The 20,185-nt window shown below is 38.8% G+C and overlaps 1 protein-coding gene across 2 annotated transcripts; it reads right to left on the reverse strand.

Annotated features, from left to right (window-relative positions):
* Positions 1–13,864: 13,864 nt before the first annotated feature.
* On the reverse strand, positions 13,865–17,727 carry LOC143711344 (uncharacterized). Of its 2 annotated transcripts, XM_077202757.1 has the most exons (3): positions 17,443–17,727; positions 16,306–16,848; positions 13,865–14,376 (listed from the first exon to the last, which is right to left on the reverse strand). In XM_077202757.1, exons 1-3 carry the CDS (start codon positions 17,615–17,617, stop codon positions 13,946–13,948), a joined length of 1,149 nt encoding a protein of 382 aa, XP_077058872.1. In that variant the 5' UTR covers positions 17,618–17,727; the 3' UTR covers positions 13,865–13,945. The 2 variants fall into 2 exon arrangements, with proteins under 2 accessions (XP_077058872.1, XP_077058873.1); XM_077202758.1 differs by lacking the exon at positions 13,865–14,376 and having other exon boundaries at positions 16,142–16,848; positions 17,443–17,723.
* Between the last annotated feature and the right edge of the window lie 2,458 nt (positions 17,728–20,185).

The raw sequence follows: 20,185 nt of genomic DNA on the forward strand, positions 1-20,185 counted from the left end.
TCTCTCTTTTTTTCATATTAATATTTGTTGTTTGCCAGGCCAGCTGCTATAGAAGAAAAACTGAAATCTGAGTGCAGAAACGAGTGAAGAAGAGAGTAGTAAGTATGGTTTAATCTCATATCCCTTCGGCTTGTTCGGGGCTCCAGCGACCTTCCAGCGCCTGATGGACAGAATTCTCCGGCCACATACTGCATATGCCGCTGCTTACTTGGATGATATTATCATCTATAGTAACGACTGGCAGTGGCATATGCAGCATTTGCGAGCTGGCCTCAGGACGCTGCGGGAAACGGGGCTCACGGCCAACCCAAAGAAGTATGCAATTGGGCGAGTGGAAGTTAGGTATCTGGGTTTCCACTTGGGTCATGGACAGGTGTGTCCCCAAATTGATAAGACGCTAGCAGTTGTGACCTGTCCGAGACCTAAGACCAAAAAGGAGGTAAGGCAGTTGTGCCTAATTATTCGGACCTCGCTAGCCCGCTGACTGACCTAACAAAAAAGAAGCACCAGATACCGTCCAGTGGACGGAGCGGTGTCAGCAGGCCTTTATCCAGATAAAGGCTGCTCTATGTGGCAGGCCACTCTTACAGGCTCCTAACTTTTCTCTCCCTTTTATCCTGCAGACTGATGCGTCGGACAGGGGGCTGGGCGCAGTCCTGTACCAGGAGATAGAGGGTGAAGAGCGGCCGGTGCTGTACATTAGTCGTAAGCTCTCGAAGAGAGAGACTAAGTACAGCACCATAGAGAAAGAGTGTCTTGCCATCAGATGGGCCGTTCTCACCCTCCGCTGTTATCTATTGGGACGGGAGTTTACCCTCTGTTCGGACCATGCTCCCCTGCAATGGCTCCACCGCATGAAAGATACCAACGCGCGGATCACCCATTGGTATCTGGCATTACAACCTTTAAAATTTCAGGTGGTCCACAGGCCGGGTGTGGCTGACTAACTCTCCAGGAGGGGGAGGGGGAGGGGGGGCTGCAGGCCGGATGGCTCCCCGGCCTGAGTCGGGCGGTGGGGGTATATGGCGAGGGGGCGTGGTCCAGCGAAGTCTGCAGTGAGAGAGCGAGGAGGGAGCCGAGCAGTAAGTAAGTTGGTCAAGTGCAAAATGACGGACACCTGTCTCTGATTGCAGTGATTGGCTTGGGAGACCATATATAAGCTGGCTGGTACGAGAGAATGGGAGAGAGAGAAGGACTGGGGACTCGTATGGACAACTGTGACAAGAGAGCTGGATACTATCAAGTGGACTGGGTGCTTTTATAGCGGAAAGAGTTTTGAAAGACTGTTTGTGGAATGTTGCTGTAGTACTTACTACGGTGAAGGCGCATGTGGCGCAACAGTTGTTTTTGTGTGTTTTGAGAGAATAAGTAAACACGAATAATTACACGAATTAAGCATACAAATGAGGTGTTATCGAAATATTTCAAATTTGAATAACGAGTGCTTATATAACAAAAGGCAAGTAAAACGATCAGGTTACATTTTAGACACTGAAGGAATACAACTTTGTCAAATGTTTAATTTAGTTTCATATATAAACTGAGAAAGTTCTGTAACTTGAATTTAGCATTCAGCTGTGGAGCACGAAACTCCTGTCTTATTCTGTGTCTCTATATACAGCTGTCAGACGGGTTTTCTTTCTATTGTAAGTTAAATGAAACATGTTAATCAAACTCTTGGAGACTCTCGCGAGCTTTTGTCTTAGAAAGAGAGAGTCCTGTCACTCCTGTCCTGGAGTCTCAGGGTTTGCATAAGTTTTTCCCTCTCTCTTTTAATACAGGTTCCTAAACTGGTATACGAGTTTCCACCATCACAATGTAATCCCTCCCTCTTATAATGTATATATATTACAATGTTTGACTCAAGAAGTCAGACGATGTTGGAATGACTGCAGCTACCGACAAGCAATAAAGAACTTCTGCTTGGAAAACTTCCACCGTCTCCTGGTCTGAGCTTCTAACTTTTCTACAAAGAAAAAGATCACTACAGATGGTGCCGTGACCCGGATATAATTAACTTCACCTGAATCCAGATTGGAATTCAAGCTCAAAGATCTGACTGTATTCAAGAGAGAATCTTACCTGAATCCAGAACTGAAATCTCCACTCAACAAAGACTGAGTTCCAGAACTGAAATCTCCACTCAACAAAGACTGAGTTCCAGGCTGAATCCTGAAGCTTCAAAGCTCAACAAAGAACAAACTTTTTTTCCAGAGTTCCAGACGGAATCTTTTCTTTAAAAACAACCATTTGGTGAGTTTCACTCTATTCAAGATCCTTGAGGAAGGTGAAAGATCCTTTGCATTTCCTTTTAGAGAAGATTAGCGTAACGTGCTAATATTCTGTGTTACCCTTTGCTCTGGGCAAGGAAGGTTAACTGTGTTATCAAGTGTAGCCTCTTTTGATCAGAGAAGTTTTAGTGTTTTTTGTTTGTTTTATCCTCTAAAAGTTAAGAAGGTGAAAGATCCTTATGCATTTTTCTTTTAGGGAAGATTAGCGTAACGTACTAATAGTTTGTGATGTGTTGGTAACAAGGAAGTTAAACAATAGTTGATTTGTGTTAACAAGCGTACCCTCTGTGATCAGAGAAGTTTTAGTGTTTGTTTGTGTGGTAACAAAGAAATCCACAAAATGATTAAGAAAAGTGCTAGACTAATCTCCACAACTAAAAAAGGTGGTCTTGCTACTCCTTTGTGGTCAGATAGTGAATTTAAAACACTGTTAGGAGAACAGATGGACTCCATAGTGACTGTGACTCAGTCAGATTGGATTTGAGAAAGAAATTTGGTATTCACCCAGAAAAAGTATGGTCTATTGAAGAATGCAAGAAGGTGTTGGGTGCATGTATCAGGAAGAGAAACATAAAAGGCATTATTTTCTGTCACATGGAACTTAGCTTATCCATTGCACAAGAACAATCTAGGTGTATAGCTAAATTAAAAGAACATAACAAACAAATGCACACTAAGGTGGGCCATAACAAGGCCTCAACCAAATGTGACTCAGAAGACCAACAGTCAGATGAAACTTATCCTGACTTAAAAGCATTCTTTGAAACAGATGTAGACATCCCATCAGTAACTGATAAGCCTGTAGATTCAGTAAAGGTTTGTGTTGCAAGAAGATCTCAGGGAATTGAGGGAACTGAAAGTGTTCCTCCCAACTCTTCTGTTGTCCAAAACCAAACTGTTGCCAAAGCACTCGGACCTAGAGACATAGAAAGACTATCCCAAAGCTTACCTTCAGTACGCACAGATTTTTCTGAATTTAGAAGGGCATTGATCAGTAAAATGCGTCTTTACGACATGTCGTTGGCAGAAGTCACACAGCTGATGTCACAAATTCTAACTGAATCTGAATTCAACAGTTTTGAGTCTGCTGTTACTTCTGAACTACAACATGCCAGAAAAGATGAATTGAGAAAGGGAGTTCTGAAAGCGTTGAAGAACATTGTTGGACCCAAAATTGACTGATCGAAGATCACTATTTGTTTACAGAAGAAGGGTGAAACTGTTAGTGAGTACACTCAAAGATTTTTTCAGTCAGCAGCAGCATACAGTGGTATAGCTGACACTACAGAGAAGGTGCTAGAAGATAATGGTCACCTAGTTCGCACATGGTTTGATAGTCTTTTGTCAGAGCATAGAAATGCATTGCATTTCTTAAATGTCACATGGGTCACTAGAACCCTGCAAAACAACTTGGACAGTTTAGTTACTTGGGAAAGAAACTCTGATGTCAAGGCAAGAGTGAAAATTGCAGCAGCATCCTTTAAGGTCAACGCAGAGAAGCAACAGAAACGCAAATGTCCTAAGAGAGAGGGCAGCAGTTGTTATTATTGTGGTAAACATGGACATTGGGGAAAAGAGTGTAGAAAAAACAAAAAGAATGTTAGAGAAACTAACAATGTAACTCAGCTTCTGCTCAGCCTGCTGGCTGCTCTGAAGCAGCCCCTCCCCTCGTCATTAAGCTCGTTCGGCAGCTGTTTTAGTTGTTAACCAGTTGGGCTGTGAGTGCTTTATTTCCCCACTAACTAGCAACAGAGATAAAAGACTTCTGTTTTTGTTTAATAGAACAAAAGGAAAGTGACTATCTCAGTTTTTCCTTTGGGGGACACTGGTTAAAGTAGACTCACAGCCTTAAATGTTATGCTACAGCACAGGCCCTTCATCAGTAATGATGTTAGGTCAGACTGTAAATGTGAAATGCCTTCATGCAGTGTCCACACTGATGAATGAAACAAAAGAAACTTCTGTCATCTCCTCCCATTGGGGAAATGGGTTAACTACCCCCACAGCCCCGAACATTGTTTTACAGCGTGCACTAGTCAAGAACCCATCCTCATGTATGATGTCTGCAATGACTGATAATTTGTTAGAGGATGAAGGAGAAATGACTCACGATTGTGTTACGCTTACATACACACCTTCGAGGGAAGTAAAAGAAACTCCCACAGAGAATTCAGAATGTGAGTTGTTTGTTGACGGTTCAGCTCAAGTAATTGAAAGTAATTCCTATGTGGCATGGACCACATTAAGTGATGTTGATTGCAGCAGCTGCAGTATTGTGTCAGGGAAGGAGAAACCTGGACTAATGTACACACTGTAGAGTTGTTCCCCCCACCTACAGGGATAGGTTAGGACACGGAACCAGTGAGGAGCCCAGAGAAGAACCGAATGCAACAGGCTTCGGAGGGTCAAACTCTGCGGTGAAGATTACCTCATAGGCCCTATCCTAGTCCATCCTTACCTCCCTGTTCCTTAGGTGTCAAAGGTTTAAGAAATAGGGAAAGATGGAACAACAATAGCAGACTCAGAAAAGTTTACAACCATAGTGTTTGAACAAATACTGCTCTACTGTCTAGCAGACTCGGAAAAGTTTACAACCCTAGTGTGTGAACAAATACTGCTCTCCTGTCTTTTGTTTTCTTTCTTACTCTGTGCAGATACCACTTGATGATGACTGTCCGGGACCCATATGCACTGACCTCGTCATCTGCGTATGAAGCCAAAAGAAAACCTCAAGAAAACAACTAGACCCACTGCCGAACCAACTATCACGAAAAAATAAAATAAAATACACAACGCAGAGACTCACATACGAAACATTCAGTCATCCTTCAACATGATCAAGATTGTCGTACCAGTAACATGACAGACACTCTCGCTTCGCACAAGATAATGATCTTACAGAACAGAGTGGCCTTGGATTCAACGCGAGGAGCCTGCACCATCATCGGACCTAAGTGCTGCACCGGGTTAATGGATCCAACAGAGAACTTGAACAAAATCCAACAAGACATTCTTGATCTTTCAGCAAAATTACATCAGATGACTGAAGATAAGTCTTCATGGTTCGGAAACTTGATTGGTAAACCCTGGCTGTGGATAAAGGAAATAGCAATTATGTTGTTGTTTGTTCTACTGGCGTACTATCTATGCGTTGCGATGGATTTTCACGATTAATACCGTTCCAAATTATACAATATCCCGTCCTTGATATTAATATAATCCCGCGGTAACTAAAGAGCCTATCCTTTAGTCGTGTCCTCAAGAGTTAGGTGATCAGTCTATATAAATTCGTATTCTATTATTGAATAATAGATTTCCCCTTTATATTATAAGTCTACCTTTTGTGGTACTCTTCAACCTTGTTCGCACTATAACAATATATCATACATATACTCTTTATACATATACACATGTTATATGCTGCCTCTTTGGCTAGGCTGTTTGATCAATCAAATATCACAGTGATTATTCTTATCTCAAAAGAATGCTCACCCTCTGATGTCGCTCTCTTCAGGAAGGGTCCTTCTCGCCCGGTTAGACGAATGTGACTCGCACTCAATGATCCAAGGTCCAGTCAAATGATTATAATAAATGTTACAAAATTTATTAAAACAATCAAATGAAAGAGGAGTACTTGTTACAGATCATAAATGAGTACTAACTAACAGATAGATACTAGCTAGGCTTGAAGCTTCTTGCCCCTGACAACTGCTGGTGTGTCAGGTTGGTGGTTGCAAGGAAGAGCGAGCAATCTCTGTTTTCTTCCGCTTATATAGGCTTTTTCTGCAGCTGGCTTTTGTATCCCCAAAGCGCCTTAAGCATCTAGTTTCACAAGATCGCTGTTGCAGAAAGGAGCTATGTCTCTAGCAACTGCTTAGAGCATATGAGTCCCTCAAGTATAGAGTTCATATAACTCGGGTGAAAGGTGTGAGACACAGTAATACATTTTAAATGTTCATAAACACAGCAATATACTTTAAACGTTCATAACTTTCATTAGTTCCGACACTTCTCTTAAACAAGTGGCTTTATGTGGCAGAACATGTTTTTTATTGTGTCCTTTTCGACCTCTGCATTTGGATTGAGACAGAGGTCCTGCTGAAGATTCAGATACAGCAAGGCCAATGCCATTCTCAGCTGGGCCTATTACTACAGCGTCCACAGTATCAAGTGCTTTATTCAACAAATTAATCACGCCTCTCACGAGAAAATCACAGTTCCAACCAGAAAAGACTATTATCCGTAAGAACTTCACAAACCCTGATTGCATGTTTGTTTTCTGTGTCAGCATGCAAATACAGAAAAGCAAACACAGAGTGCATTATGTGCCTGTAGCTATCACAAGTTACAAGAATGAATTTTTAATTGTTTAAATTTGTATATAGTGTGGGAGTTATTTAGAACTCCCAAAGGGGGAATTGAAGGAATACAACTTTGTCAAATGTTTAATTTAGTTTCATATATAAACTGAGAAAGTTCTGTAACTTGAATTTAGCATTCAGCTGTGGAGCACAAAACTCCTGTCTTATTCTGTGTCTCTATATACAGCTGTCAGACGGGTTTTCTTTCTATTGTAAGTTAAATGAAACATGTTAATGAAACTCTTGGAGACTCTCGCAAGCTTTTGTCTTAGCAAGAGAGAGTCCTGTCACTCCTGTTCTGGATTCTCAGGGTTTGCATAAGTTTTTCCCTCTCTCTTTTAATACAGGTTCCTAAACTGGTATACGAGTTTCCACCATCACAATGTAATCCCTCCCTCTTATAATGTATATATATTACAATGTTTGACTCAAGAAGTCAGACGATGTTGGAATGACTGCAGCTACCGACAAGCAATAAAGAACTTCTGCTTGGAAAAATTCCACCGTCTGAGCTTCTAACTTTTCTACAAAGAAAAAGATCACTACAACACACACATAACGTTACCTCTCAAGGGATAGAAAAGTCCTCGGGACTTGGTACCGCATTACTTGCAAGACGTAACTTGCATTGGTCGTCAACAAGGTCGAAGTCCATCATTCTCCAGTTCTCGAAGCTCCATAAAAAATGTTTGCTGCACACATATAATTTAGATGTGTCCATTTTTGATGGCCAACCAACCGCCCGGAGCCAGAGTCCAGCCCTGGCAGCATCGCGGGGAAACATATTCAACGCACTTGAACTTCTGCACCACGAAAACAAACACTTGCGTCCCATGATTGGCTCTCTCATCTACTACGTGATATCACAGTTTGACATGTCTGTCATTGGAAAGATCCACGTGGTGTCATGAATAATTAAGAGCTGTGTCTTCTCAAAGAATATGAAAACTCAGTCTCATTAATAATTATGAGACACCGATGAGTCATCAAAGCACTAACAGTGCTCTGCACCTTCACAGCGTGTGACGAGGACACGATGAAGATTTTAAACCCGGAAGACAAAAATAGCGGGAAATAAATAAAATTTAACCATTTTCACCCTACTATTAAATCTAACAGATGCTAATATTGTCTTCAGTGGTGTTCAACACACATACCTCTGTTAAAATCTCAGAAAATTTGGTTTAGGGTTTCATGACCCTTTAAGACATTCATGTAAAAATCTGTTTATTTAATAGTTTTTTTGTTTTTTTTAAGTAAAGCTGCAAGTCACTTGTCCTAGTTGTACTGGCATACAATATTTAGGACTTCTAATTTCCTTAAATCTTTGCAACAGAGGTGAAGAGAGTGCATCGCCCCTTTAACACAGAGAAAATACACGGATAAAGTCACCAGGAATTTGACCCGGGTTCGTTTGATTTTGGTTTAATCACACTGCCAGTGATTTTCCGGAATCAGAGAGTGCGTTCACACACAACCCGTAAAAATCCCATAAAGACGTGACATCGATGTGACATGTACTGTCTCAGCAGCGTCTATAGTTTGCTTATGAGCTGCGATTTCTCCTCAAAACCACGCTTGTGCATTTTTTTCTCTGATTCGATCATAAACTAGCGCATTACGTACCGTTTCACTAGCCTGCTTTCACTTCAGCCCCTTTCACACAGCGCGTTGATCCCGGGGAAATTGCCAGAACGCCTTCTGTGTGAACGCAAACACGACCCGAGATTGATGCCAGGATCGATGCCGGGTTGGGGACCTAGTAACATTGCCGGGATCAGTCCCGGAACTCGCGCTGTGTGAACAAAAGCCGTAATCAATGCTGTGTCGTAATAATGACGCTGAAGTGAAGTCAAAGCAGGCAAGTGAAACGGTACGTAATGTGCTAGTTCATGATCGAATCAGAGAAAAAAATGCACAAGCGTGGTTTCTCCAGAGAGAAATCGCAGCTCATGCAGACTATAGACGCTGCTGAGACATTACATGTCACATCGATGTCACATGTCTTTACGGGATTTTTACGGGTTGTATGTGAACTCACTTTCTGATTCCGGAAAATCAATGGCAGTGTGAATGATCCAAAATCAAACGAACCAGGGTCAAATCCCGGGTCACTTTATCCGTGTATTTTCCGGAATCTCTGTGTGAAAGGGGCTTTAATTTCAGCGTCATCATTACGACACGGCATTGATTACGGCTTTTGTTCACACAGCACGCGTTCCGGGACTGATCCCGGCAATGATACTAGGTCCCCAACCCGCCATCGATCCCGGCATCAATCCCGGGTCGTGTTTGCGTTCACACACATAATCACAGCCCAATGGAGCAGTATCAGACTCACATTCTGACTAGAATCTGAGTATGACGATTTCAGGCTATGGACATACCCTAGGTTTAAATAATCCACAATTATCAATATACAACATACCCTCTCACAGTTTACTTTATTGATGCAAATAACTATATCAGTGACTTTGATTGAACTCTGCTCACTGTAAGTGGTGTTGGACTTCTAAACTCATGTTCAATGTAACTCATAGAGTGCTGTATAGTGACGACAGACAAGAGGATAGAAATGGACACTCATGTCCAGCTTGATGAGGGTATTGCCAAAGCTTTTAAAGGTAAACTGAGCTGTCAACGGAATTCTAATGCATTTCTATGTAAATTATTTTACATGGATACAAAAAGGTTTATCAATGGTTAATTATATATAAATTATTTTTTCCCTTTCACAGATCCTGTGATAAAGCAGTCTTCTACTGTGTCTGAACCACAAGCCCCAGTTGCAGAAAATGAGTCGTACTCAAAGAAGTGACTGTCCACTTGAAGATGAAGATGTGACATTCAAACTCTTCTGTTTCTTTGGTTCAGCCATTTGTAGGCCTAAGTTTGTAAATAATGAATTATTCACTTATGCACATTGTTTTTCTTTAACTTTTATTTGTATTTTTTCAGAAAATGGCATTGTGATGCGTATTTATTTATATTATTAAAGTGATGTAATATTCATAGTGTACTTTTCAGTAATACAGGTATAAGTGAAATGTTCTACAAAAAAATTATAAATATAGCTCTTTCATTGCATTTCACTGATCTTTGTTATGTATTTTGTTCAAGAGATTATATATGCTGCTGTACTTTTTTAATGTACTCTTATGTATTTATTTTGTAATTAACACAAAAAGATACTATATTAAAGTTTTCTGGATTTGAAAATCTGTATGTCTTAACATTTATATTTAATTATGCACTTTTAATATACCATTTTAAATGCTGAATAAAACAGCTTTATAATAAACAATTAGTGAAATGCTAATACATTTTTATTACTATTTAAATGATCTTGAAGTACATTAAAATTAAGCTTCAAATATATTATATGTACTTTAAGACATATGAAAGTATATTTATAATGAACTGTAAATAAATACACTTAAATGTACTTGAAGTGGTTCAATTTTAGCACAATTTAATATATTAAAATATAGTGCAAATAGCTTAAAATTGATCTTAAGCATATCTTGATATACATTTAATATACTTGAAGTTGTTTCAAAATAATACATTTTACTGGCTATATTCCTTGTATGTTTCGAAGACACTCATAATGAATTTGTAATGTACTTGTAACACCAATAAAGTACACTTTAATATAACTAAGCATATAATTAGTCCCTACACAGGCATATACTTAAAGTATACTAAGTATACTTAAAGTTGTTCCACTTAAGTACACAAAAGTACACTAAATACACTTAAAGTTATGCTTTACTACAATTTAAATACTACTAAAATATACTTAGTACAAAATTAGTTGTTCCAAAATAGCACACTTCAAGTTAACTAATCATTAACACACTAAGTATACTGATAAATAGACTGGCTACAAGTATAATTAGTATATATTTTTTCACTAGGGTTCCTATTTGCTGTCATCATCTATATGACACATTATATGGAGATAACTGAAAGTAATTGGACTATCCCCATTAGGGTTTGGGAAATAAAAAAGTGTACTAGTATTTCTCTCTAGCTATATGTTAAACAGTGAGCTTGCACCATTTTAGCCTGGTAACCAGGCCTTGGGACAAATTATAAATGTTGATTTGTGTTGTTTTTATCCTCTACAGGCAGCTTATCACATTCGGAAGACTGATCCTCCCTTCATTGCTCCTGACACTAACTGTGACTCTGTGAGGTGGCCTTTACTCCAGAGACTGTTGGTGTGTACCGCATTGTGTTTCCATTAGCCCTTGTGTGTATATATATATATATATATATATATATATATATATATATATATATATATATATATATATATATATATATATATATATATATATATATATATATGACAGTGGGTTAGAATGTAAATAAATGTTTCTATTTTAAAATTTCCTAGAATACTGATCCTTTCACAGGCAAATGGAGTACACTTTAATATTGTAAAAATATATATACATATACATTGAAGGAAATTATAGTTTTTGACCTTAAGTTATACTTAGGGAAATGACCGTTAAGGGGTTTTATGCAACACTTAAAGGGTTAGTTCACCCAAAAATGAAAATTATGTCATTAATGACTCACCCTCATGTCGTTCCAAGCCCGTAAGACCTCCGTTCATCTTGGAACACAGTTTAAGATATTTAAGATTCAGTCCAAGAGCTTTTTGTCCCTCCATTGAAAATCTATGTACGGTATACTGTCCTTGTCCAGAAAGGCAATAAAGACATCATCAAAGTAGTCCATGTGACCTCAGTGGGTTAGTTAGAATTTTTTGAAGCATCAAAAAAACATTTTGTTCCAAAAATAACAAAAACGACGACTTTATTCACCATTGTATTCTCTTCCGGTTCTGTTGTCAATCCGCGTTCATGAGTCCGCTGACGTAAGACGAGCTGACGTGTTATCTGGTGCGCCCGAGCTTCGTTTACAGTCTGAGGGAGACACATGCTGTAAACAAAACAATCTTTGCAAACATGTCTAAGGATTTCGACACAAGGGAAGACTTGCATTTTTTTTTTAACCAGACATATTTATTTGAACCCGAATACACGGACGCACCAGATAACACGTCAGCAGCGTCTTACATCAGCAAGGCCTCGTGAACGCGGCCTCGTGAACGCGGATTGACAACATAACCGGAAGAGAATACAATGCTAAATAAAGTCATCGTTTTTGTTATTTTTGTAACAAAATGTATTTTCGATGCTTCAAAAAATTCTAACTAACCCACTGAGGTCACGTGGACTACTTTGATGATGTCTTTATTGCCTTTCTGGACAAGGACAGTATACCGCACATAGATTTTCAATGGAGGGACAAAAAGCTCTCGGACTAAATCTAAAATATCTTAAACTGTGTTCGAAGATGAACGGAGGTCTTACAGGCTTGGAACGACATGAGGGTGAGTCATTAATGACTTAATTTTAATTTTTGGGTGAACTAACCCTTTAATGCTTTTTAAGGGATTACTTAAGTGAAAAAACTGCATTTAAGGGAAATTCTAAGTGTTTATGACGTTTCACTTAAAGAAACCCTTAAGTAACACTTAAGGGTTTTTTTCTGCAACACCCTTAGGTTTAAGGGAAACATAAGGGCACACTTAAGGGAAAATTACACTTAAGCTGCTTTATGCAACCGGGCACTGACCCCTTGGAAGCGCACCGACTGGAACCAGTCAGGTGTAGACATGGAACTGGTCTCGAGAAGGAAAGTGGTTTCAACAGGTGCCTCCAACCTGGGTTGGGGGGCACTGTGCTAGGGCAGGCCTCTGGTCGAGCCCGGAGAAGTGCCTACATATCAACTGCCTCGAAATGAGAGCGGTTCATTTAGCCCTGAAAACCTTTCTCCTAGATCTGGCGGGACACCAAGTCCTGGTCCCCACGGACAACATGTCAGTGGTGTCCTACATAAATCGCCAGGGCGGCCTCAGATTGGCCAGTCTGGACGCGATGGCCAGACTCCTACTCATTTGGGAACGGCAGTGCACATACCGGGCATTCTGAACCAGGGTGCGGATATGTTATCCAGAGACAATTTCCCCCCAGGGTCTCTCCACCCTCAGACATATCATGTGAACTATATGATATGGAGCACCTTCAGCGAGGCAGAGGTTGACCTCTTTGCCTCAGAAGACAATTCTCACGAAAATATATCAACAATATTGTCTAGAAAGGTCCCTCTCTAACAATTCATTACTAATGAACATAGGAACTTGCGACAAAATTTTATTTTTTGCAGGTTTAACGAGCGGCACCGCTTGAACCAAGATATCTTTGATCGTTAGGCCTACACCTTGTTCAACAATTGTTGCAACTTTATCAAAGCTATCTACAAAAATCACAACTCCATTGTTCATCCAAAACGCGGATTTGAAGCTATCATATCCAACAATCCCCCCGACTGCCAAAGCGCAATTCTCCACAAAACAGTCTATAGTTGGACAAAGTTTAAAAGCATGTTGACGCGTAAGCGTTTCCAGCCCGCCTCCAACACCGCGAACCGGCATGACTCCCGGTTACACCGGTTGTCGCCGCCACCAAAAAATAACCCATTTAAACTACACCACTAACGATAACAAATGTCTTAAATAAAACAACATAGAAAAAAGAGAGAAAAGATCGAAAAAGCACAAAAACCACACTCCCATTCTCGCATCCACTCACCCAACTTCCGCTCAGAGAGAGAGAGAGAGAGAGAGAGAGAGAGGGAGAGAGAGAAAGAAAGAATGAAAGAGAGAGAGAAAGAAAGATAGATAGAGGCAACTCAAGCGCGTTCTCTCTCGCAGCTGTTCCTGAAATTACTGTACTCATAGTAATAGGCGCACACACCCTTTTTTTCTGGTGTATTAGGCCATGTATTTTCAAAACGCAGCTGGCTTGACCGCAGTGCCACAAATAATAAACAAAAACAACAAATAAAATAGTCCATGCCTGGTCCTCTCTCGATCTTCACTCCAGTCCTTTTACGCTTCTGCTTCTCCGTGAGATACGAGACCGGGGCGTCGTGCAGGTGTTACTCATCATTAATTACACCACCGTCCTGCTCGCCACAGTGTGCATTCAGATTTAAGTCCCCACGTGGATAGAAAAACAACCACAAGCGCACACACACAGTGCAGATGTAAGAAAAATTTTAAAAATCACTTTGAAAGCTCCTTTAATGATGTGTGGAAACAGTATGTGAATTCCATTTTCTTTACACAAATTAGATGAAAGTCTCTGGAGACCATAAAATATGACTAACAACTAACATTCTTTTGAGGTGATGATGACAAAACCGGTTTTACAAATTTAGACTTTTTTTCTTTGAAATCTGTGACATATCTCCTTCATGATGCTTAATTATATGTGCCTTTACCTGATTCCATTGTACAAACCACTTTCCACATTTATTGCACCCAAATGGTTTTTCACCGGTGTGAATTCTCAAATGCTCTATGAGATGACATCTCTTATAGAATCTCCTGCCACAAAATGAACACGGGTGTTTTCGATCACTTTGTGGCAAACATATGTAGTTCTTCATGCTCTGATGAAGCTTGATTGGCCTGTCACATTTCCTGTGAAATTTTCCAGGGCCCTGATCAGAAAGACTTAATTTAGTAGAGTGCTGTGGGTTTGTGTCCACATTTACACTGTCTGGTTGTAGAATTATTTCCACATGGGAGGGCTGTGAGTCCAGTGGTACTACTGACCGATCTTCTGCTTGTCCTTCTGTAGGAAAAGAAATGTTATTGTAATGAAGTCTACAAATATGATGACCAGTTAAAAATGTTGGCAGATTACTTGCATTTTTTGGACTAAAGCTCTCATTCATGAAATCCTTTTTATATTACATTAAATACCTCCAATTACATTCTGCTGAATCTACCCTGATAGCGTCTCACCCTAGTAGATGCTGTTTCTTTCACACAAGATGGAGACACCAATATTAGTATATTGCCGCCACCTAGTGGTTCACAGAGAGAGAACTGGAATTTCTTGTTACACCATGATAAAGATTATACCAGCATCTCCATGATAAAGAAGCTCAAAGAATTGCTTGGAAATCTATCCATACTACACATATTTACATTTCAGTTAGGATGCTCTCTTAAAAAACTAAAGCAGCTTGCTTGGTTTTCAACAAAGCCAGTTTGCACTTCACCCACTGTAGGACAAGTGTTTAATTAATATACATTGTACAATATACACTACCAGAATACCTTTTATATTTTAGTTTTGGAATCAACTTATTTTCAGACATTAGCATTTCCATGACAGTAGTTCCTGTCCAGTCTTGTTAACATAGGCAGATCAGCTGTAGTAGATCATATAATATAGAGAGCTGCATTGGGATTGGGATCCCACAAGTCCCAAATCCCAACGCAAATCTCGTGGGAGAGGGCAGTTTTACCTTTGCTGCGGTGGGAGTGGAAGGTCTAAAAATACAGCACAGGTCCCACAATACCGTGTAACAAGAAAGGATTCAGCAAATGAAGTTCACCGCGGTCCGTCATTAACATTCTCTTCCTCCATAGCAGGCTAGGCCAAGTGATTCATTCTTTAATTAATTCGTTAAGTACGTGTAATGTTTTTTAGTATTTATTTACTTTTTGCTATATGTTAATTACCTAGGCTACATAAACACCAGTGATATCGTTTAATATTTAATTTATAAGTGATTCAATTAAATTGTGTGCCTTGCTAGGTTACTAGAGTTTAACTGCTATGGTTAGATGTGTTTGTGTGTTGTTTCGTATAAGTTTAAATATATATTTTAGGCTCCACTAGAGTTTTATAAGGCTAATAAAAAGCTGGCCGAATGAGTTTGTCATTTGTTGTGCTATCATTACTTTATGTTATGGTCAGTTTAATTAAACGCAATGTTTTATCTCTGTTATTCTGAACATTTAGCATAGCCCTAATTTTGGTGTCATTTTTTCACAATTTCTAAGCTGTGACAATGTTTGCGGGTGCGGGCGGGGGTGGAACACACTCTTTGTGGGTGCGGGCGGTAATGATTAGAAATTCAGCGGGAGCAGGATTAAGAAAACAGCCTGCGCAGGGCTCTAATATAATATAAACTGCCAATGGGTATAACAGAATATGCGCTAGTAGAATCACTGCTATCATCACCTCAAACAACAAAACATGTATTCTTATTGCTAATAAGTGATGTTAAATAAATAAAGAGATTGTTATTGACCTTTGTTTTGTTGGATAAGAAAAACTAGTAGCATCATGCCATGTGACCCAGACCCACATTTGCTTAACTTTGAAAATGTGTAGAATATAATATACGCAAGTAGCCAGACTGAGAACCCCGTTTGACTGTGACTGTACTAGGGCCTTAAATATGGAAACATCAAAAGGGAATCTAAAAGTATATTACTTAAATTGTCTGGAGTTACAGGCGCTGCATAAAGCAATCAAAATATTTTAAATAATATTTCATATAATAACATTACATAATCAGAAGAAAGAGTTCTCTCAGATATTTGTTTTGATATTTTAATTTTCAATACAGTATATCTAATAAAACATTAGAATTTAAATTCATTTTTTAAGGATTGTGACAGTAAGCTGCCTTAAGGTGCTTTCTGACATGATTTGATCGAGAAAAACGCCTTCCACATCTTGGGCAGCTGTAGCGATAATCACCTTTATGAAGTCTCTCATGTTCTTTCAAGCTGGATTTCGTTTTAAAACGTCTCACACATGAACCACAGCAGAAAGGTCTCTCATTTTGGTGTACCAACATGTGTTTCCGCAAATGTCCATTGTTCCTGAAAGACTTGCTGCAAATCTTGCATAATGCACTCTGGTGTTTTCGTCTTGCTTTTTGTAACACCTCATCAAAGGTTTCAAGCTCAAGTTGAAGAGACGACGGTTCTTGTTCAGCTAGTTTAAGTTCAGCATGACAATTGCTGCCAGACTGCACTGCAGATGAGTTCGATTCACTGGCCTGATTATCACACAGCTCTGACTTAACTGTGATTGATGACTGTGTATCTTCATTCTTTGGCATCCCCTCTGGCAGAAGTAAGAGGCACTGATGGTGTTCCTGCCCTGTGACTGCTTCAGAAAGAGGAGAAGCATGACACAAAGGCTCATGAGACATCACAGTGGCAACCTCCAACTTTACTTGTATTTCTGACAGTTCTGAACCCGTCTGACCTTGCAGACATCCATCTCTTGGAGTATCTGTGTGACACGAGGCATAAGATTAGTTTTCAACTGTAAAAACAGGGAAACTATAAACAACAATGTTCAAGTTAATGTGAAATGCAGATCACAACCCAGTTTACTTCAGTAATCTGTTTGTATTTGTTTTCGAAAATCAATTGGACTTCTCTTATAAATTGACTTTAAAGAACATTAAAATATGAAACTGATTAAAGAGTCCCGTCTTTAATCACAATATTGATTGATTCGCCTTTGCATTAAAAACAATGTAATAATAGCCAAATAAAAATGTTGGTGTTGATAAATATCTTTAGGCTAAAGTATATTTATGATCCTTATTTGGAAACCTTTGCGTAACTAACAGTTAAGGTACTTCAAATAATACCATGGTACATACATTTTTAATGACCATGGTAATATGTTCCAATTGAACCATGTCAAATTAAAACATTGTAAAACCATGGTAGTTTTGTTTGTTTACGTTTTTTTTTTCTCTATAGGAATATGACTTCATATTGTTAATACATTTGATATCTCTCTTTAAGAAGGTAATTATAGAGGAAATACAGTTCTTGTTTATTATTGCTTTCTAATAGTGAATGTGTTACTGACCATGGCATGTTTCTGCACAGCTGCAGTTTCGGCTCCTCAGAGAACTGTTCTCCTGATTTAGACGCTCTATCTCCTTCTCATATTCAATTATACTGTCTTTTACAGAGTCGAATATTTCATCGGCTACTGCCATCATGCGCTTTATCATAAATGAATAAATAGACTCTAGTCCCATCGTGAACACTTTTGTTTTTCAAGCTATTACGTATTACTCTTCTTCCGTCTCGCAACTTCTTCTGTGTGTAACGACGATTGACTAACACCTTTGGGAGCATTACCGCCACCTTTCGAAACGGAGTACTGAGTCGAGAAAGTAGTCTGTAGGCTGCCTGCTTTGCATGTAGATTTCTGCAAAATGTGTTGCCACTTGCCACAGTTTATTTAATCTGTTTTTCTTGTATCTTCACGTAATTAACCCCAGACTCGCCGATGGTGTGATTCGATCTCTGAGTGAAGCATACTAAGGATGTGTGCAACGGAGCCAATGTGTGTAGGCTATCTATCTGAATAATTTTTTTTAATTTTTTTTTTGTATGCTGGAATGTACTCAGATAAATCCAAAAGTGTGCAGGGCTTTAACAGGAAGTTCGTGAAATTATACGTGAAAGTAGTTTTAAATATAAGTCAGTTCCTATGGCGGCAAATCAATGACATAAAGAACCGAGCGCACAACTGATGCTGGCGCGCGCGCTAAATTTCTTCTGCGAGAGGATTAGATAGGCTATACACCATAGACAGTAAAAGAAATGGACAGATTGACCCCATTGATTTCAACGGAGAAGACAGAAGCCCGATTATTGCACTTCCTGACTGATGGCTGAGCGATTTTTATTTATTTTTTATTAATAAGGGGAGTTTCAAATAAATACATTAAAGATAGAGCATATGGTTTTAGCAGCCTTCTTATTTTTTGAATCATAGATGGATTTGATGTTCTGTTCCGTCTCCTTACCAAAAGCAATATAGGAAGGTTTAGAAATTATTAAATTTGGCTTTGTGAATATGATATTTCCCTAAAATGATCAATAGATTAATTAGGTATATTTCTTTCTGTTTTTTACCTTTGTCAACATGGAGACCAAACAGCACATCCCTCCATAACAAAGAAAAATCAGCGATAAGTTTAACAGTAATGTATCAGGACAGATCTTTCCAGAAACTGATGGTGTAGGGACATTGCCAGAACAGCTGTACCATTGTTTGAACATAGGCCTACCCTACATAAAGAACAGTTAACACATATGTCAAGCTTAAACCTTAGGAGATATTGCTTAGCAGGATAATACCTATGTATCATTTTGAAAGAGAATTCTCTTACTTTATTCGTAAGGAGGTATTTGTAAGGAAGGTTCCATAGATTCCCCCAATTCAGGTTATTAACAAAGTTAGACCAATAGGGAACAACATTAGGGGTGCAGGTGACATCTCTCTGGAATAAAGAGCGAATATTCCAATTATTATTCCTCGTCGTGGTTGCGAAACATATATTACCAACTGAGGTTAACTTAGGGTCCAAAGCTGATAGGCAATCTGGTTTTCCAGTCCCTTTTAAGAGAGTTAAAATACCAGATGGGATGGCATCCATAACAATTGCGAACTCTCTTGGGGTGATTGGAATGCCAAAAGTGTGAAGGAATCCAGAATAATTCAGCAACGATCCATTATCGTTTAATAGTTGGGAAACTGGAATTATGTTATTATTGAACCAGGTTTTATAAAATAAGGATTTATTCTTGAAATTAATAAGCTGAGTATTCCAGATGAAGCACCTATGTGGGGAGAAATTATGTTTGTAAATTAATGACCATGCTAAAAGCATTTGTTTATGGAATTTAGATAAAATTAAAGGAATCTTTTCTATTTCATAATCGCATAAAAGTAAAAATTCTAGACCACCAACCTTAGAGAAAACATAGTTAGGTATAAAATTCCATGTAGATGTGTGATTTTTTAGAAAATGCTTTATCCAATTTATTTTAAAAGTATTATTGAGGATTGAAAAATCAAGAAAGTTTAAACCACCACGTTTCAATGTGTTCATAATAACAGATTTTTTTACATAATGCGTCTTGTTTTTCCAAATAAAATTGAAAAGAGACTTATCAATGGAATTACAGAGCTTTTTATTGACAAACAAGGGGATAGCTGCATATGTAAGACGGAATAAACCTTCTGCCTTTGTCATGTCAGTGCCATATCGGAACAATGGAAGAGATCCACTTCTCGCCAATGGAAGAGAGCGAAGGGGCGTTGTCCATCTTTTTTTACAGTCTGCACCTGCATGATGCTCATCTACTCTCACCTGCTGCTTTTGCTCACTTGAACAGTTTTATTTTTGGCAGTCGAGGGGCGGGGCTTACTGTTTTTATAAACTTAAATATCATTGGTTACTTCCACTTTTCCGAAAGTCAGTTGTGATTTGACACCTGTTACACGATGACCCATAATTCACTTGATTTGAGACATGCAACGGAGAAGATGCATGTGAGTTATCAATTAATTTGTTTTAATTGTATTTGCTTATTGTTGTTTATTAATGTGATTTAATGCATTGTTAATATAGAATAGATTCTTACCAGATTCTACACTAGTCATAGGGGTACTAGTGATTGCATTATTTTGCTGTTAAGAGATATTTACAGACTGTAATGACACATTTCAACAGTTATTCGCATTGTAAACCTACCAAAATGTTTATACATTTTTATATTTATAACACTATGATTCGTGTTATTTGCATTAA

This window comes from Siphateles boraxobius, unplaced genomic scaffold, assembly GCF_051911475.1.
Source record: "Siphateles boraxobius isolate OS27281-9 unplaced genomic scaffold, OSU_SipBor_1 5, whole genome shotgun sequence".
Lineage (NCBI taxonomy): Eukaryota > Metazoa > Chordata > Actinopteri > Cypriniformes > Leuciscidae > Siphateles > Siphateles boraxobius.